The sequence below is a fragment of the Dryobates pubescens genome, chromosome Z (assembly GCF_014839835.1).
Source record: "Dryobates pubescens isolate bDryPub1 chromosome Z, bDryPub1.pri, whole genome shotgun sequence".
Taxonomy (NCBI): domain Eukaryota; kingdom Metazoa; phylum Chordata; class Aves; order Piciformes; family Picidae; genus Dryobates; species Dryobates pubescens.
This window is the reverse complement of record NC_071657.1, coordinates 38,245,865-38,267,045: the sequence shown is the minus strand read 5'-3', so window position 1 is coordinate 38,267,045 and position 21,181 is coordinate 38,245,865. Positions and strand designations below refer to the sequence as shown.

Here is a 21,181-nt window from a genome sequence, read left to right as displayed (position 1 = left end):
GTTGAGTTGCTGGAAGGTGTCCAGAGAAGGGCAACAAAGCTGGTGAGGGGTTTGGAGCACAAGCTCTATGAGGAGAGACTAAGGGAGCTGGGGTTGCTTAGCCTGGAGAAGAGGAGGCTGCGGGGAGAGCTTCTTGCTGTCTACAACTACCTGAAGGGAGGTTGTAGCCAGGTGGGGCTTGGTCTCTTCTCCCAGGCAACCAGCACCAGACCAAGAGGACACAGTCTCAAGCTGTGCATGGGGAGGTTTAGGCTGGATGTGAGGAAGAACTTCTTCACAGAAAGAGTGATTGGCCATTGGAATGTGCTGCCCAGGGAGGTGGTGGAGTCACCACCACTGGAAATGTTTAGGAAGAGACTTGATGGGTTGCTTGGTGCCATGGTTTAGTTGATTAGATGGTGTTGGATGATAGGTTGGACTTGATGATCTCAAAGGTCTTTTCCAACCTGGTTAATTCTATTCTATTCTATTCTATTCTGGAACCATGCACTGCTTCCTGCATCAGGAAGGCTCCTGACAACACGGTCTGGCTGCAACTCTGGCTCTCTGGGTGCTAAGCTTGAAGACCACAGCTCTTAATTGCCGTTTTGGATGCAGGCTGGAGGTTTTCCAGTAGGCTTCTTCTTCACCCATGAGGGTGGTGAGGCACTGAAATTGGTTACCCAGGTAAGTTGTGGAGGATCCAACACTGGAAGTGCTCAAAGCCAGGTTGAGCAGCCTGGTCTAGTAGGAGGTGTCCCTGCCCATGCCAGGGAGATTGGAACTAGATATGATCTTTAGGATTCCTTCAAACCCAAACCATACTGTGATTCTATAACTTCATGACTTGTAAATGTTTTCCCTCCTGCAGTTTTCAACTTCCCCATGCTAACCAAAAGCAACAGCAGTGTGGCTCATTTCACCCACTGAGGCAACCAGCATTGCAGAGGAATGGCTGTTTTGCTCCAAGACTAAAAGCTAACATCTCCACACAATGTCACACAAGTTCCAGAAGATGTGCCTGGCAGTCTAGAGATCCTTAAAGTCTCTAGCATCACAGTCTGGATGCTGATATCCTTGCACAGAAGCAAGCAAGCATCTTCAAGACATAGCTAGCAAAAATGATTTAGTTACAAAAAGAGTGAAATGTAGCAAGACAGGGATAAATTAAGAGGTACGTCTACAAGAGTTAAGGGGAAGTGTGAACTGAAGGCAGAGCAGCTGCACTGCAGCCCTACAAGCAGCTGAGCTTATTGTGAAATAAAGTGTCCACATTTATGAGCAGTATGCCAGCAGCAAACGGAGCTCACTGTAGACAAGTCCTATGACTCATCTGCTTCCTGTCTCTAGCAGAATCATGGATAGGATGGCTCACAGCATTATCTTTGTTAGAAAACAGGCAATTAGTATATATCTGGAAGGGGCTGCATTTCAAGTCAAAAATGCCCAACTTACCACCTGTGTGGAAAAATGGAAAGCAGTAAGAGGAAGACCAGAGAGGAGAGAGAGAGAGAGAAAGGAGACAGACGCAGAAGTCTGACAAATGGTACAGCTGCACACATGTAACACGCTCATACTGCTACAATAAACCTCCTAAGTTACACACTGCAGCAGCCGGTCAGCTTCAGCTGCAAATCCTCACCAGTGATGATGGGTCAGAGCCAGATTGCTTACTCTAGTACCTAATAAAGACAGTAGGGTCCACTAAGGCATGGCAGGAAGTGACAGGAAATGCCGTCAGCCCAGTGAGCAACTATTTGGCGTCTCCCCCTGGACTGCAAGGCCAGGCAGGATGGAGAGCAGCAGGTGTCCAGGCTGCTCATCACTCTGGAGATCAGGATACCAGCACAAGCAGTCTCAGGTGTGCACAAGAAAATCAATGTAATCCAAGAGGTACACCAGGGCACATTCTTGTACCTCTACTCACCTTCTCAGGCAACTGACATGCTCCTCAGTCAGGAAAGGCTCATGCTTCAGAGAAGGAAAGTCCTTGCAACTCCCCCCTCCCACTCATACAACTTTCAGACAAAGGCATTCAGTTAATAGGAGGTAGACATCAAAACATCTGGGGAAGCACAGCAGACATCCTTTGCAGAGCTGTGCCCACAGGGACCAAGGAACCCTTGGAGACAAATCCAGGATGCCTTCATCTCTTGCTGCCCAAGCTACCACCTTTACTGTGCAAAAGTGCCCAACTGGGGCAATCCTGAAAGAGCCCTTGGTAGTGCAGTGGAGGAGGGTCTCAGAGGAATGCCCCAAGTTACTTGTCTGAAGCCACTGCTTCTGCATGCTATCATGCCAGTCTTCCTCTGCTTTCCTCTTTTCATCTTGACCCCAGGGCAGAGGAAGCCTCCTGTCAACACGGGAATACCATGCATAGCAGGCATATTACGCCATGGGTGCCTAAATACACATTCTGAGCCTGCTGGCACCTGCTACCAGCATGATGAAGAGGACTGAAACTGGAATACTGTTTCTTTGGAGGAGGAAGTGGGAAGAGGTGTGCAGCTGGGAAACACAGGGCTCCCACTCAGGATGCCTGTTTCTCTTCTCTCTCATTTTTGGGGACACCTGTCATCACCCTGATTGAGCAGAACTCTGAAACTGGTTCTACCAGATCTCCCTCCCTGCAACTGGATGCCTGCAAATATCACCTTCCCCTTGTGACCTTCTAACCACCTCTTCATCTCCCTTTTGCCTTCCCAAATGTTTTCACACACTGGAGAGCCAAATCCAGTTTCAACCACAACTTCCTGGCCAGAGAGACAGATGCTGTAACTGGGGAAAGATAAGAAGCATACCAGAAAGACAGGCACCTGAGGATAAGGAGAATCCTCACACACTCTGGCAAAGCCAAGTACAATGCCAGCTTACACAAGACTGATTCAAGATGCTGGAAAGCTCTGCTCAGAACAATTGACTGGGAGCACAGCCATCCCAGTGCTTGCTGTCTGCAGCAGTGTTTTAGGAACAGGCCACTAGCAAAGGGACTCTTCTGCCAGAAGACCACCCTATCCAAGGAGTGTTGATGGGAGCAGCCTACACAAAGCTGTGCATACTTACATGGCCATGCAGGTCTGTGTTCAGCAGCATCATGGCACATGTGAGACAGTGAACTCCATCTGCAGAAAGAGACATAACCAGAGTCACACATAAATCCACAACTGGGCCTTTAAAAAGAGCTGAAACTGTGCCTCATAGTCTAATTGAGTCTGTTCCCTAAATGAGAATCTGTTTTATCAAGAAATATACATAATTAAATAAATGAACAGTGAGGTCATCCCACAGCTCCCAAGCAAGAACAGCCTTTCTTTCATCTTTTAATGACTGTCAAAACTATCTTGCAGCACCCATGGATGAAGTAAACTGGACAGGAAACCATGCCGTCACTCTTTGCTTGCTAATATCAATACCACAGCCTGGATCAACCCCTTCTTCATTTATTTCAGGACAGAAAGGGAAGCGTAAAATACATCCACTCTTGTCTGCAGCACACCAGCCCATTTTCCTCCTCCTCTAGTGTCTTCCTCATTCAGGGCTCAATTAGACAGAGAATTTTGAAGAATTCAGTCAGCTATTTAAGCTGCATTGGTTTTGTATTACTTAGGGAGTACTGGCCCTAGCTCCAGTCCTGGAGTCCCTGTGGCAGACTTAAGAAAGTTAGCATACATTGTCATTTGCAACAGTGGACACCAATTTCATAGTCTTCATTTTCCAGACTCCTCTTTTAAAACCAGAAGTATACTGGCTGTGCATAAATCCAGATGAAGGTGACAGTACCTCTGAAAATCCAAATGCCTCTAGCCAGTTTCTAGATGTTAAGAACACATTAGGAAAAATATTTTCTCCAGTCTCTTGCTCATTAATGTATGGTGCTACCTTTCCTTCCCTCAGAGCCATTTAAGACACATATACACTATAGGCAGATGTACATAAAAACCTTTGTAGCCAAGTCCAGGCAATGGCTATGCACAGATCTCTCTGTGCTGTGAAGTCACACTTGGTGTGACTATCACAGGCTCAACTCTGTGCTAGCTGAAGTCATTACAAAAAGATGTTCTCCAAGTTAAGGACCATGTTTTCTTACAATGTTTATACAGGCCCCGGCACCAAAGAAATGTGGCTGAACTATAACAGAGCATGAAATGAGAGAATTACTACCACTAGCAGCAGTAAGGCTGAAGCAGCTTGAATCTGGGGCTGTGGTACTTCAGTTTAGGTCTATGCATTTCTCTAGACTAGCCAGTACTCTCATTTCCAAACCACAAATGCATCCAGAGGGTGAAAAAGGAAAAAGGGAAAAGACAGGCAAATGCAGTCCTGGATTTCCATTGGAAGGAACAACCATCATATTTCTGCAGTGTAGCACTCCACCACTGACAGGAAATGACGCTGAATTCTGGGAGAAGTTTGCAGAACTCAGTATAACCTAAATGCTTACTCAGGCTCAGAAGTGGTAATGTTCCTTTTGCACCCAGGACTAGAGTAAGGCTGACACATCAACATACAAGACATAATTTCAGTCTGGACATGACACACCTACTTGACTACCTGTGGTGTGTCTTGACATGAGAAAGATATTAGGAAGAGGACAATGATATCATGGAAGCTGATGCTCTCTTACAGCCACCTCTTACCCTCCCCAGCATGCCAGCCAGTAAAGCTGAACTGGCACAAAGTGGACAAATATGACCTTACTGCTATGAGAGCAGGTCAAAAAGCAAGGGGTAAGGAGGTGTGGAAGTACCTCCAAGTATAGCAGCTCCTTCTCACTCTTGAGACTAAAGTCTTAGCTTAGCCAGTTCTTATTTTCTTTCCCTCCCTCCTCCCTTTCTCAGTGTATAATCAGCCCGTGTTGCAATGACAGGGCTGCATGCTTCTGCTGATGCTGACAGCTTAATGCAGAAGCTATGCCAGTGCACAGTTTATTTTCCTCCCCATTACCAACTTCCTCAGGTTTGATCTGTGTGTTGCCTTGTTTCTTCCATCCATTGCCAAAATGACTGAAAACACTGGCAAGAAGGCAGCAGTCTGACTGATGTTAGCTAGCCAGGGTCTGAACACAGCACCCGAAAGTCAATCCCACAACTGGCAAGAACTGGCATTCCTGCTGTCAGTTCATGCAGAGACCCAGGCACTGAATGGAGCATTGAAAGCAAACAGCTTCTCTTCCACAAGCGATGGGATCTATTCTCATCCATGTGCATGTAGCTACTGTAGAGGTAGCCACAAACGCTGGAGGTCAGAGAGACCAGAAATCACAGATGAAGTCATTCAAATTTGGAGATGCTACAACTGAGGAGGCCTAAATACCTTTCCTCATTATGGATAAATACATATTCTTATTTTTCACTGCCTTACCATGATGATGTGTGGAGAATGCGGAGGTTTTCAATGCTCACCACAGGCAGGGCAATTAAACACCTTCAGCTCCCAGGCATGCACCATAGATGCTATTGAAAGCAGAATGAAAGAAGAGGAAGATAATCTAAGGCCTTATATCAGAAATAAAGTTACCTTGAGAAGAAATGGTGTTTGGGTTGCACTGGTAGTATCTGCTGGAGAAGTGGATTAAAACTCTCTCTCTTTCCTGAGTTTCTCCAACAAGTGAAAAGGCTTTAAAGAAACTCCTAAAAGAAAAGTGGAAAAAGGTGAAATTAAAGTCATAAATCCCTTTTTGAGCCCTTTGCACACAGAGCAAAGCACACTTTGCAGGAAGAAGTCCATAACAGCACACCAAACAGTTCCAAGAAACCTTTGTAGGAAAACAGGCTGTTATACCATATGCAGTTAATCCCAACATCGTAGTAAATGAAAGAGGAGTTAAATTACTGCTAGTTTCAGCCACAGAAACACAAACCAATGAGCAACTAAAACATTTGAAAAACATGTTCTTATTTCTAAGACTTTTCTTTTCTTCGGGAATGGAGTGGAACAGGTGTTGTTTATGCATGACAGGCATCAAGGGCATCCTCTGTCCCTTTCCAATTTTTTCTTACCCCTTCACCTTTTAACTTTACACTCATAGTATTCCCACTCAAATCAGAGGAGCTAGTCCAGGCAGTGAAGTCAAGCAGATGCAGTGCATACTCATTGCAGTCCCCCTTACGGAGGGTCACCTAAAAAAGCAGTCACCTTGCAGAGGAAAGCATGACTACATAACCTGCAGAAAACATCTGGGGACGAGGGCAGAAGAATCACAATATCTCTCAGTGAGCTTCAACAGCAGAGGGAGCAACCTGGCCCACCAAGGTCCCTGCTCATAGGAGCACAGGGCTGTTGTATATCTGGGCACACTGGTTAGACATAGTGAGCAAGCCTGTGCAAAGAGGTGGGACACACAAACACCTTCTACTCTTCATCTGACACTCAACCATCCCACCTCTTAACCACACCACTGATCTCCCTCCTAGATAAGCTGACCTCACATACAAAGAACCCCTGCACCTCCCAAAATCCCTGCATTCTGAAGCCAAGAGATGACCTCAGCAATTATCAAGCCTATGCTTATTTGTCAGGATGCTGCTGAGAAAAGCCTGAAGCACCAACCTTTTGGGTCAGATGCAAGATGGCATACAGAGCGAATGCCTAATACACAATTTTAAAATACCCCATGAGACTGAAACTAACACCAGATATGAAGGACATGGACTATGTTTCTGGAACATTCACGTCTGTCTAGTCTGGACAAATAAACATTGACTTCTCCTCCTTTAGGCAAGGTCAGAGACGGGCTGTACTTGTAACAATCTCGCACCCATACACAGTGTGATCTGCCTGGTAATAACTTAATTTCACATATAATGTATTGCAAATAACCCAATTCACAAGTAGATAAAACTGAATCCTTGCAGGGTTTCTATTCCCTTCCTACCTCATGCCCTCCTGAGACATTTTCACAACTAGCCATATTTCTTCCTCCTCCAGCTCAGGCTCCTTGCCTGACATTGCCCTGCCCATACCAGGCACTATCAACCTACACCCTCTCCTCCTCTTCAGCAGCTTTATACCCCCTTGAAAGCTGCCTCAGAGAGGCAAGCAATGAAACAGCATTTGATAAATAAACAAGGCAGGTTCCTCACTCTCGGAGCACAATGATGTGGCTGAGGACCACAGGGGTGAGATTCTGCCCACTGGGAAGACAAGGATGGACTCTGAGAGGGACTGGAGCAGGGGTTCCACCTCCTTCCCTCCTATGGTCCTGTGGAGCATGTGAGAGATGCATTCAGGAGATGTATGGGCAATGAGGGTCCAGGGTGTGGAAGCAGAGCAGGATGATGAAGGAACAACCCACCCATGTTGCAGACTTGCCATTGACAGGGATACATAGAGCACAACCACATCCCACATCCTGGGAGCAGTGTGGTCCTTGGCTGCTGTGATGGGCTTCAAAATGCTTAACAAACCACAGCTTGCCAGGGAGCCAGCAGCAACAAAGCAGTTACTTCTCATTCTCTGCAAGCATGAAGTAACACACCTTAGCTGCCCCAGCCTTCGCAACAGTGTTGTGTTCCTGGCCTTTCCTGTGTGCCCAGGGCATGTACCCAGCAGTTGCTGTGGCTACTCCTGAAACCTCAGCAAACCCCTGGCACACCTAAGTCCCAAAAGAGCCAGGGCATATTTTAGAGAAGGTCATGACTACTAATATTAACAGGAGGTCTACTGGGAGCAGAGACCTTCTAAATATGTGCCTCAAAGCAATTAGGTGTTATATTTCACAATTTAACAGATGGATATATTTAGCATCATACTTCAGGGCTGCTAAAACCCAGAATGAACAGCACACTTCTTACTGCTCCAGCTGCTCCCACCCTGTGCTTGGGGGGTGCTCTGTCTCAAATCTGTTATCCTGCCGCAGGAGCAGGTGATTCCCTCTTCTACACTTTTTGCCATCTTGGGCAGGCAGGACTCCTGCTTTGGGGTCTGCCAAGGTCTCCCAGAGCCCAGCCCCTGGAAATGCATTTGCAATGGAATTGGCAAATGCTTGTGGACCTCCTGGTTTTGTATCAATCAAAGAAAGAAAAATAACTCACTTGAGTAATTCCAGATTTTAAACTCACTTTAAATCCCAGATACTCACTTAAAATACCAGAACACCATACAAATAGTGTTTTTCCTCCTAAGAAAAGAACTAATGACAACAAACACTGTTGAGGCCTAATTCTAGTGTAAAAATGAAGGAAAATTGAAGGGCTGGGCTTCCAAAAACCCACACTGGCAGCTACCAAACTCTCAACAGCATTTTCCATGTGGAAGCTTTTGCTGTTCTGCACATTTTTGGATGCCTCAGAGGGATGTGGTGAGGGGAGATGTAGAGCCACATCAAACCCTGGCCCTGGATTTGTGCACTGCAGCTGGGCAGAGCAAGCTCCAAGAGGCAGCAGCCAGAATTTCTGTGTGGCTCAGCTGTGAGCAACACCTTCATTTCCCAGCAGCACCTCGCAGACTGCAAGTCCCCTGTTTACTGCATGACAGATCATTTTTCTCCCTCTTCTGCATCAAGGACCATCCCTAAGCAGGTCCGCCCCCAGGTTTCCCTCTCCAGGAAATGCCACTGCTCCAAGAGCACTCCAGAGTACATTGACATGCCAAGCCAAACAGAAAAGAAAAGCTCCATCCCAAAAATGTATCACATCCCTCTTTTCTTCTTCTTCTTCTTCCCTGCCTCCACAGGGCAACCACTTCTATTAGGACAACACAGCAAAGAGCACAGTTACTAAAACAAGAACATAAGGTCTGCCAGTGGCTACGTACCTGAGTGAGCAGTCCAGCGTCATGCCTGTGAAGTCAAAGAACTTCAGGTATTCTTCAGCTACAAGCTTGCTGAATTCATTGCTTTAAACAAACAAGTAAGTAAAGGTTATCATTCAAGAGTGGATCCTTCCAGAACCAGCAAGAAGAACAAGGTGGCCAAAGGCCTCATATTGGCACATACTTTTTACCCAAATGCTTTGCCACATCAGAGCGTTTGAATCTCTCCAGATGGTAGAGGCGCTTAGCCAGGCGCCTGGCTGCTTCCACATTGCCACTGCTGCCATTGCTGAGATCATGGCTAAGGGCTCCCGTGACATCTTTCTCCTGAAGTTCTTTGCTCCCCATGGCAGCACTGGAGTCTAACGCCATATTCTGAAGTTCAGCATTGCTGTGAGATAGAAATAATAAAAAAAAAAAGGAGAAAAATGAGATGACATTACAGTTTCAAGAAGGATTTAATTCCTCATAAACCAGAAGGCAACTAACAGTGAAGAGGCAAGATTACACAGTACAGCAAATTCCACTTAACTGAAGGAGCTGCATAGAACAGGGACATTTTATTTAGCAGCCACCAGAGGTTAAAAAAGTCAAACACAGAGACCCAATTATGGGCTTTCCAGTCCAGAAACACTTTCTGATTGTGCTGAGTGTCCACAACACTTACTTCACAGATGGCTGTTTGGTATTATCAACCTACACCTGACAACACTGGCTCCTGTTCTGCTTCTTGCACTAGTATTTTTTTAACCCAATCACTTGCTTGGCTTTAAAGGATTGCTGTAAAAGTAGGCTGTTAGCAATTTTTCAGGGGAAAACGCAGCAAGCAAGGGTGTTCAGTAGCTCTGAGCTGACTCAGCACAAGTCCCCTTCCTCATTCTTCCCCAGTTCTCTAGGAAACAACACAAATCCCTAAATTTAAAACAACATCCATGATCTCTGTGGTTTCCATGCCACCATGAGCCATGGATAGGCACCATTAGAAAAAGCAGGACTCAAAGCGAGGAATCCAGTTTGGGGAATAGGAGAAAGACACAAGCCACCAAGGCTAGCCTGGAGAACTGCTTGCTTTCCTCCTGCTCCCTCATGTTGAGAATAACTTCCTTCACCAGCTGCTCAAAGTCAGGATGTTCAGCATGGCAATCCCAGGGCACTTTATATAAATCATGCATTTATGGATTCCTCCCACTTAACTACCGCAGGAAAGCTCTGGTTGAGCTGTGTGCCTGCTTTGCTTCTCCCATCAAAGAGGTAAGAGCTCTCCATACCAGAAAGCACACCCACACACACACACCCCTGCACAGAGGCAAACTTTTAACTTTGGAAAATCTTTTCTCTGACACTGCCATGAAAATTCTTGCAAATTCTTAGCTCTGTGTGTGTGTGAGTGTGTGCACGGCAGCATTGCTGTTTTAAAAAATACAATACAGAAATTCTTTGCACAAAGCCCTCATTTACACAGACCTAATGAACAATCAGCAGGGATCAGGCACAGGGTAGACATGAGTGGAAGGAGTTAAAGATGATTTTAAACACAACTCTTCAACATGCCACGGTTTCACACACCACTGTAATCTTTGGGCTTGGCAAGCCAGAGTTAGACAACCAATCGCTCCATTCCTGTTATAATTATCTACTGAAATGTCTGCTAGCCACTTATTAACCCTTTAAAGATGAGATTTTCATATAACATGAGCTTAAAAAAAAATATTTACTGTTCTGTATGCATCCTTGCACACAAATCATCACCTGTGCCCTATCTCTCTTTCTGTGCATGGCTGAAGAGGAGGAGGTATGTGGTACTCCTACAGGAAGGAGACTTGTCCATTTCATCTCTGTTTCCATCTTCCTAGTGCTGCTATAGCATCAAATGCATCACACATACACACTGTGGGGTACAACTTTTTTTATACAAGTATTAGTGGAAAACTGAAATCTAACTGGTTCATAAAATCTAACTAGGGATTAGATCTTGCATTCATTTCAGTGTAAACAATAAGATGCTATAGCAAAAGGGACTTTAGTCTCAGTGCTCTAGTAGGGAGTTAATACCATAAAAACAATTTCAACATCGTTAACATCTGACCACCAGCTAACCTAGAAAACAAAAAAAAAAGCCAAGCCCTTCCTGATACTGATATTATGGGAAAGGCCTACTCAGCCCTTTCTAAAAGCTCTAGCCAATGGCTGCAATTCTCTAAATTTTATCTGCTCCAAACTTGTGAAGAAAGCAAATTCCCAAGTCCTCTGGCATATGCCTATGACCTATTGTTCTCTGACAATGCCCTGTCCATTTAAATCAGGTAGAATAGAACAGAATAAACCAGGTTGGAAGAGACCTTCAAGATCATCACGTCCAACCTGTTATCCAACCCACCTATCAAGTAAACCATGCAACCAAGCACCCTATAAAGTCTCCTGAACACTTCCAGTGATGGTGACTCCACCACCTCCCCGGGCAGCCCATTCCAATGGGCAATCACTCTCTCTGTGTAGAATTTCTTCCTAACCTCCAGCCTAAACCTCCCCTGGTGCATCTTGAGACTGTGTCCTCTTGTTCTGGTGCTGGTTGCCTGGGAGAAGAGACCAACCTCCGCCTGTCCACAACCTCCCTTCAGGTAGTTGTAGAGAGCAATAAGGTCTCCCCTGAGCCTCCTCCTTTCCAGGCTAAGCAACCCCAGCTCCCTCAGTCTCTCCTCATAGAGCTTGTGCTCCAAGCCCCTCACCAACTTTGTGGTCCTTCTCTGGACACTTTCCAGCAAGTCCAGGTACAACTACTTTCAAACTTCCAACTCTCAAACAACCAACAAGAGCAAAGTATAACCAGGTGAGCTAACACCTCTTTACAGAGTCTTTCACTTACAAATGCTGCTTCAAAAGTCATGCCAACTTGCAGAGCCTCACTCATAAATCTCAGTGTTGTTTCACACTGCTCTTTATTAAAGGCAGTATTTATAGCCCTGAAAGATGGCCAAAGCTGACAAGAAACATCTGCAACCTGCTAGGAACCAGGGCACTACAAAAGTCAATGTTAATATAAACCACCACAATTTCAGAAAGAAGGAAGGTGCCAGCATCTGCCAGTTAAAGAAATAAAACATTATGGTAGCTCCTGGCTTCTATTTTGCCTGTGGCTGGGATGTGAAGGAGGAATACCCAGCAAGGAGGAGACTGTGCTCTTTCTCTTGTTTGCTAAAACAGCCAACAGGACTGTATAAGAAACTTTATCTTTCAACCTCCCTGATTTAAGACTTCATCCTGATGGGGGCCACTGTACACATATCAGGTCAAAGAATAAGAAATGTTTCCTTCATTTATTCTGACAGATAATAAGCTTATTAATAAGCACAGAGTGGCAATCAAATCAATAATATAGGTTGTCTATAACATAAACCTCTTGTTCAGGGAAGATGTCAGATTGTTAACATTAAAATGAGAGCTCAGTTCTCAAGTTTCTCAGATAGTGAGAAAGCTTTGTGCCCATGTCACTGAGGCTTAGGAAATGAAGTTACCCCGTGTGTAACTATTGAAAGCTGCCCTCTAGGCAGGTCATTTTACCAGGGTCTGGGCAGTGTTATTCAGGGAAAAGACTGACACCTCTTCTCACCTCTAGTCTCTCTTTCCATTCCATGCCTCAGTTTCCCCAGCTGCTGAACACATTTAGAAGACTTGCCTCCCTCTGTAAAGTGCTTATAGTGGACCCTAATCAAGGTCTATGAGTGACCAAGAGTATAAATAGGTCTGTCTTCCGAAGTCTACATTTTCTGCACAGAGTCCACAGCAGCATTACCAGCAAAATAGAGCCAAGAAAGGACTCTGCGACGCAGAACAAGAGTAGATTGAGATTTCTCACAAAGCTATACATATCACATAAAAATGAGAAACTTCCACTGAAAAAAGTAGGCTGAAAATGTAATAGATCACATTCTCCCCAATCTTTGATTCAAGGTCAAAAGGAACCCTAACAATACTACTGGTAGTAGTATTGTTGATGATGGTCATTCAGAGACTCTTATATTAATCTTTGCTATCAGAAACCACAGAAAACAGAAACTACAAAAAACACCAGACCCTTTGGTCTCACAAAGCTGTGGCCAGAATCCAGGTCTTTTGACCTTCTTATTCCTGTCCCCAACAATGCACTCTTGACACATACTCCCTCAATCTGCCAAAGTGTCCCTAGGTTCACAGTCAATGCATAGAAGCTGTGACCATCATATCCAGCAGAAATTACAGCAGTTTGATAAACAGCTGCTATGGTAAATGTAATACCTTCTAGCAGCAGCAGCTACCTCTCCATGCTCACAGGTGAAACACAGGCAGACTAACATCTGTAAAGTTGGTTTCCCATAACACACTGAAACAACTAGGCAGACTCTGAAGCATTTTAAACTGCTGTCTTCACTTACTCCATTATTGACCAGATCTACGGTAATTTAGCTCCCAGTGGCAAGGTACCTCAGTCTTGCCAGGCCTAGCACTTTAGCACACTTGATCTGTTTAAGAACAGTCTAAATTCACTTGTTCCCCCTGCCCCATATCCTGGTTTTCACCAAAATAAAAACTATCTACAGCTGTTTGGGGAACAGCTGCAACTTCCAGACAAAAACAGAGCAAGGTCAGTAATATAATGGCAGGGATACAGGCACCTCACATCTCAATGATTCCTCCTCTCAGTCTGCTAGGCTGAAAGCTTGGCATGTGTACCTGCAGTTTCATGTGCCTTAAACCTTGTGACGCTCTTTATCTTTTAGCAAAACCATGGGAAAAACCTTCTCTCTTTTGTCCCAAGGAAGAAAAGCATGCTAGTGTTTTGCTTTATGGGTGAAGAGCTCAGACCCAGCACAGAGCAATCACCCCAGCCACTTAAAAAGAGATGTTTGCAGTTGACACTGAGTGGCAGGGTGTGACAACTCAGTCTATGTGCTGTCCTCAGTACAGCCACATCAGTGAACCCACTGCCCGCAATTCTCGCTGCATGCACAGCATATGCTTCTGTGGCACACTCTTTCCCTCAGATGCACACGGGGCACTTCCATGAGAAAAACTAATCCATCTGGTATGCACTGGATGCACTGATATCAAGGGGAGCTTGTATGATATAGGTCTAGGACCTTTACAAGTCTTTTTATAAAGAGAGGAGGAGGAAATAGGAGGAAAAACAATTTTTCTCTCAAACAAACCTGCACAGCTCTAGCATAAGCTTTACTTTAAGGCAGGCTAAGTCAGGCATTTGCCAGCAAAGATCATCAGAGCAAAACGAAGCAATGATTAAAAATAAGGAAGGGTGGAGAGGCATTCTGGCACACAGAAACTCAGGCCAGAACAAATGTTGTTTTCAGCAGGAGTACAGTATCTGCCGGGGAGCCATGCTGGGGCTGATAATCACCTCCTGAAGCACCATACTAGCCATGTTGCTGATAAAGACTTTACTCTGAGCCTTCTTCATGTTCCAAAAGAAAGAAGACCTTCCCCTCAACCATATCCATCAACGCTGGCTGCGAAAAACACTCTCTATTTCTAATTCAACAGCCCCTCAGCAGCAGCTCTCACCTCACAGCATGGCAGGGACATCACAAAAAGACAGATGCACTTGAATGCCCCTGACACTAAGCCTAGGCTGCAGGGGGAAGAAAACTTCCCTCTGCAAAGACTCCTGCCCTGAGAGAGTTAATCCCTGCCCTACAACCCTTCAGAGACATGTATGCTTAGCCACTGAAACTCTTCCACATTTTCAGAGCTCACCAAAAAGGATCGGTCACACAGGCTGAATTTTGTTTTAAGGGAGTTGAAAAGTCGTGCTTGAACAGCCTGGCTCTGAAAGGAGAAGCCCCACCAGAGAAAGTGAAGAAATCCCGGCAGCAGGGGGACATCATGAGTCAGTTCCTGCTACAAATGACCGACCACGCAGACAGGCTGGGAACAGCTCTAAACTGGCTTCTCTGGGGGCCAGGAAAGAGCAAGCACAAAATCAACATCGAGCAATGATTTACCTTTACAGTTATTTCCATCTCCAGGGCTCTTCCAAGATAAAACTGTAGGAAGGGGAGAAAAGTAATAAAAATAATGTCCTTTCTGAGCAGTTGACTCACTGTGCTATTTTACTCTGAATGGTTTCCTCAGCTTTGAAGTCCTACGTATGGATTCTCTTCAAAGAAACACTTTGAAGTGGGTCCCTCTTTGAGGACTGACACAGCTGCGCTTTGCTGCAACTTGATTCAGTAGGTGTCTTATGAGCACAGCACCAGCCAGGACACATGGAGGGAGGAGGATGGTTTCTACAACCCTGAGCATTCACCAAGGATCCATTAAAATCTAACTCAGCCATTGTCATGTCACATAGAGAGGAGCAAGATGAAAAATACACAAACAAGCCCGGTACACTCCTATTGGTTATCAATAAAACGCATACGCAGTCAGTTTCCAAGGCTGAAATGCACGCTGCTGCTTGAAAATAACCTTTTGCTCCCGGTAATCATCTGCCTTTTTCTCTGATTAAAAGTAAGTAGGGACCTAAGAGCTAAAGCATTCAGAAAACACCATTTCTGGTAGGCTTGTATTGCAGCAAATGCAAACACTACCATTATGGGATCACAGCATCAGGACAAGAAGACCTGTCACACCACAAGGAAAGTATTGCAGCTCTTTCTAGAGACAACACGTTCTTAATAACACAGACACACCGCTTTTATGCCACCTGAAGTACAAGCATTTTGCTAAAAGTAATTCAGGTTTGATTCCACTTCAACCTCAGGCTCTTTACGTCACTGTGAGGGTGAGTGATCACGCCACATTAATACCTCCATGCCTAGCCCTTGAGATAGGGAGTGTCCAAGGGCTCCCCTTGCAATGGCTATTTCTGACAGATGCAATGACATGTCAACTAGTCTCTTGGATACATCAGGATAGTCCCACGCTCAGGATCTAGCCCACTTGCCCCCAGGCATGACGAAAAACTAGATCCACAGAATGCACTGCACACCTGTGACCCTGCTCAGAAAACATTCAGATCCTATGTGTTTCGGAAGCCTGCAGGCTCTCTTGCCTATGCATACCCTACATGCTGTGGGTGCCAAAAGCCATCCCCTCACTCAGTGCCATCCTCTCCAGAAGGTTTCTGCAGGGTCTTCTGGGTCAGAAGCAAGATAAGGAAGCTAGTGGAGTACCTTCCCCCTCAGCTGTGCTCACTTTAACTGTTTGAAGACTGGAAGTGCATGCAGGGCATCTGACAGGGAGCAAAACAGATGCATAAAAATATGTGTGTTTATGTCTTTTGGTTATGGCTTCCCTGCAGATGTGCAGATAGAGCATTTCAGCACTAGCAGTAGCATTACACAGGAGCTATATATTGCAACCATGCAGCAAAATGAATAGGCTGTCTGCAGAAAGAACAGTTAATAATACTAAAAGACAGAATTCCACAGTAAAGGAAAAACAATCACCAACCAACCCATGGCTCACCCAGCTGTACTTGTAAGGATTCTGCATACTACAGGCATTGTTCTTTTCCAGCTGGTGCTCCTGAAATCACATCCAAAGCTATACCTGCCTCCACACTGCCCTGCTAGCTGCCAGGCTCTGCCTCTTTCTACCCCAAGAGACACAGGAGCAGAAGAATTAACCAGCAATAACTTGGAATGGGACTTTACTGCCAGCCAGTCATGGGTAATGGATTAGACACCAGGCCTACTTGGACCTACGTGAAGCTGGCAGACACCTCCATTTCAGTGAATGAAATCTTCCTGACCTAAATGGCTTTGACTTTAATGGAAATATGCCAAGAGATGCCAGCCTAGAAGCTGAGCTGCTGACAGCTTTACTGAGGCACTTTGTGCACTGATCAGCTGCTCCACTTTTTTTTTTTTTCTTTTTCTGTTTTGATTTTCCTTTCTGGATCCTAGTTTTGTTTGTTTTATTTTCAGAAGAGTATGGGAACTGAAAAGGCGAAACAGTTTAAAACAACAGTTTATGTAGCAACTGGAAGCAGTTTTACAAACTCTCACTAAAAAGGTGTTGCAAGCACCTTATTAGCCAGAGCAAAGCCAAACTCACACACTGTATTTCCAGGCCCTTGATAAGGACACCACCTTCCTGCAGGGAATACCAAGGTGATCAGTGTGGATTAACATTTTTGAAGTTACTAAACTATGCAACAAAGAGGCAAATTCTCAGCTGCCAAAATGCCACCAGCATAGAGATTTACTCCTACAGATTGTGACACTACCTTTACCTGGATTTAACATATCCATGCCAGCATACTGTGTTTACAAGTGGCTCAACAACTGACATGCTGTAGCCCATGTGCAAACAAAAATGGGCACCAGTATGTGTCCTCTTGTTCACAACCTTCAGATTCATTTGACACATTTGCTCCTCTAGAACAACCACCAGTGGTATCTCTCTGAATAATCTGCTTTATCCAGACATATGGATAGCAGCAAATATGAAGTATCACCTTATGACAGTCCTAGCTCTCTTAGGTCCCAGAATCTGTTGTGAGCTGAGGCCAAAAATTACTCACTTAGGAACAGATTTGTCAGATTTCACATCGAATGAAAAATTCAACCAGTTTGCAAGATGGAAAGAGTTCTACCAGACTGCCCTTGGACAGACTAATAGAATGAATCAATACAGGTTATATGCTAGTTATGTAAATACTGAGTCTCATATCTGCATTGAAAATCAAATACAAGCTGCACTGGACAAAAATACTAGAATGCAAACGAAAAAACAGAAGTATAATTGGCATATAGGATACTGAAGGAGAAGGAGACTTAGGGAATCAACCTGGAGAAAGGGATTAAAACTGCATTTAACTGTCAGTAAAGTTTATTGCCTCAAAGTAAGAAGAGTGCCAGTTAAGAAACTGATGGAAACAGCCCATAGGCAGATGAAAGAAAGCAACTATGGGAACTACTATGAGAGGCAGAAACCATTAAGAGTAACAGGGCAGCCATTGGGAAAAGCAGTCTATGATCCTTTGCATTTACTCTGAAAACAACCAGACTGCTTTAGGGAGTTTGTTTTCTTCCCCCCACACCTTGAATTAAAAAAGAACATACATGTGACTTAATTTGTGTTTGCATCTCTAGGAAAAAAATAAAATAACAAGGCTTAAAAATTGTCTGAGCACCAGCAAGTCTTTGAAGATGATGGCAGGTGGCAAATACTTAGCATTTTTGAGAATTAGGAGCTGCAATACAGATTTTTTTTCTTTTTCTCTCCAGATTTAGAAAAATATTGGGCAATGCCCTACCAATGGAGACTGCATATGACAAGACAACTCAGGGAGAGAAATGCCGTAAGTTTTTTCATTTGTTTTGTTTTAATTTCTTTTTCTCACTGCAGTATACAAAGGAAGAGGGAATGGGAACTCTGTTATAAAGAACACAGAAACAAAAGAAAGATTAAAGAATTTCTTTCTGTCTTTAAAGTCTGAAAGTAGGAAAGAAAGGCAGAGAATATTACTGAGAGCTTCATACTTCACTTTTAGATATACTGATGCTCCATTGCTCACTATGAACATATGAAAGTAAACCTATTTTTCTCCTTGGCTGCATCTTACTGCTTTGCAAATACATCCCCTTCCTCTCACACTGATTGGGTGTAAATGATTACACCTAGCTTAGGTGATGCAAGCTCATGCTCAGTGTCAGGATAGCATCTTGCAGTCTTTCTTATTGACTCTGTGAGTATGACTAAACTCCATATACCAAGGCTGAGCCTTGCTCCATCTCATCACAAGTTCACTGGCACAAGAAGGGGGATGATGTAGTAGTATCTGGGGCATGGATGCAACAGTGGGGACTGCATACCTCTGCAAGGACAACACAGAGGCATGAGGACCAAACACAGCACAAATGCAACATATTGATTGACACTGAAAAGCTCCATTACCCTGGCAACCTGTAGCTCAGCATGTTTCACGGGGACCCCATTGTGCCCCATTACATAGCAAGGCTGTCCCTCAGCTCTGACACTTCACACACTCCCACTCCTACTCCAGTTCTCCCACCCTCATCTGGGGAAACTTAAGGCTGCTTCAGCTGCAGAAATTTGTTATTCTCAAAGAAGGACGATCATTACACACCTACAAATGAGAATCAGCCCCGCAAAAGACACCAAGAGCTGAAACGGTTCCCGAGGGAGGGAAACCTTCACACCCTTCTCCCCTAGGTATCCCTCCTCCACTGTCCAGGCACAAGGGGCATCTAAGCTATGCAAAGGAAGGACTACTTGCAAAAGAAGGACTACTTGCAAAAGAAAGGCAACCTGTCCTGCAGGAAAACCCAGGGACCAGCTGACATCCTCCTGCCTCAGGAAGTGTGGCGGGTGGCTGTCAGAGCAGGCATGTCTCACGGCTCTCGCCAGGACTTACTGTGTTTAACCATGTCCAGCAGCTGATAGGGAGAACAGCAGGGATGAAACATCCAGACACCCAGGAGCCCATAGGAACTTGCAGACTGCAAGCCTCTAATCTCTCTTTTTTTTTTTGTCCTTTTTTTTTTTTTCAGTTCTGAAGGCATGTGACCAGCCTTCACATACCAGAGCTGACCCCTCCCAGAGCTAGTGATTTCCTAAGTGCAGAGAAGGATGTTACCCTCCCGCTTACTCATTACAAGACTAGGTTTCCTTGCCTTGCACGTTAAAAACTCACGCCATCTAGGGACCGCATGTTACTTATGCTCAGGATTTCTCCAGAGAGATACAGAAGGTGCTGTGGTGCTATTGGGAGGGCATGGTATGGGGAGCATCTACTCCTCCTTTCCTAAGTGGCAGATGACTTTCAGTTTCCGGGTGCAAGCCATGAACTCCCTTTGCTCGCATCCCCACTCCCCTTCTGTACCCGACCATGAAGAACTGCCAGTATTTCACACTCTGTTCCCCCATAAATCAGAGCTGGTACTTGGAAGTGTGCTCTTTCCCCACGCACTTTCCCACATATTTTTTTATGTTCCCGAAATACCACGGCACAGGGAGGTGCTGAGAGTTTGGGTTCAGTTGTTCACCTGGACTGGCAGCAGAGTGTCTGGAAAAGGGGGTACATGCTTCCTCTCGTGCCTGACTGCAACATTGCATTGCCTTGCTCCCAAGCTTCCTTCATTCCAAATTTCCCCCACTTCACTTTGCACTTGTCACTTCACATGCTGAGACCCCACACCTGCCTCCAGCCCTACAGAATAGGGTCTTCCAGCTGCTCTCCGGCCTGTACCTGCCCTCCAGCGACTACACATGGCGGGATGGGCAGGGGGAGGTGCGGGAGCCCTTGCCGCAGGCAGAGCCGGCAGCTCTGCAGCGAGCACAGAGACCTCCGGTGGCTCCACGATGTATAGCAGCCAGGCTGCTGGCTGCCAGCTCCCGCCGGTTGTTGCGGGATGTCAGGCCAGGGAGCGCTGCCTGCATACAGCAGGGCGGTGGGCTTGCCTCCTGCACTTTATCCTCCGGTAGATCTGCACCACTGCTCCACCGTGCGGGCACTACGTGTGGGAAAACACAGCCCCAGCAAAGCCCCAGGTTCCCAGCACCATAGGAAACGAGGACTTACAGCAGAAGACACAAGGTGCCACAGTAGCTACCCCACATGTATTACACTTGCAGACTTTCAGTCAGCTCTTTCAGACACAAAACCAAATCTGAGATCGCTTCAGACAACACAACCACACACGGAAGCTCTATAGAAAAGTCCCCACGGCTCAAGCTGCTATTACTGGTTAACCTGAGCTTGACAGTGGCACACTGACTTGACCTCTTTGCAAATACATCCCATGTAGCCCCCAGCATGCAATCAATGGTCTTCATCCACATACTGTCACACCATGATTCATCACTGGTTCCAAAAGTATGGCACAAATGATCTGTCAGTCACCTGTACTGTGGCACAACACCACATAGTTGAACATTACAGAGCAGACTGGGTAATAAAGTTATTGTCCAGAGCCTTACCATGTTGGGCACCTCTATGGCCGGCTGTACTGCTGCAGATACACTTTATATCAGCACCTCCCTTAACAGAGCAAGCCCTCCAGGCTCATCCTAACCCAGCCCTGCAGACTCCAAGAGCAGAGCTTCCTACCAAACCCACTGTTGGTGACACTTCTTTCCTCTTTTTTAAGTAAAAAGGAAAAAAAAGAATAATTTTCCAAAACTGTTGGTTTATTACTCTGGCTGCCAACTTAAACTAAAAATAACATTTCCTAACAAAATCCACACTAGGTAGGCACCTTATGTGTCTCTAAGCATTATCTAAGCACACCTGGTCTTCAAGACACCCTCTGTCTCAATGGGCTCATATGGGCCTTGACAGTGGTTTTTAAATAGTAGATAATGCAGCTATGAGGTAACAGAATCAAGGTCTGTATGTGCTGCTTGCCCTCCACTACACTTTCAAATGAGCTTTTGGTTTCAGTACAGGCAAGGAGCTGCAAGTGTCAGGACTAACCTCAGTTGCTGG

General features: G+C 45.3%; 1 protein-coding gene across 2 annotated transcripts in view; it reads right to left on the bottom strand.

Annotated features, from left to right (window-relative positions):
• The window catches only part of LOC104305774 (PH and SEC7 domain-containing protein 3), a 116,075-nt gene that overhangs the window by 64,569 nt on the left and 30,325 nt on the right, over positions 1-21,181 (bottom strand). For both annotated transcript variants that reach the window (XM_054179039.1, XM_054179038.1), the window contains 4 exons: positions 8,915-9,121; positions 8,734-8,814; positions 5,497-5,609; positions 3,043-3,101 (listed from right to left, as the gene is read on the bottom strand). In XM_054179039.1, the coding sequence (XP_054035014.1) occupies positions 3,043-3,101; positions 5,497-5,609; positions 8,734-8,814; positions 8,915-9,121 (460 nt within the window). The remainder of the gene's footprint in view (positions 1-3,042; positions 3,102-5,496; positions 5,610-8,733; positions 8,815-8,914; positions 9,122-21,181) is intronic.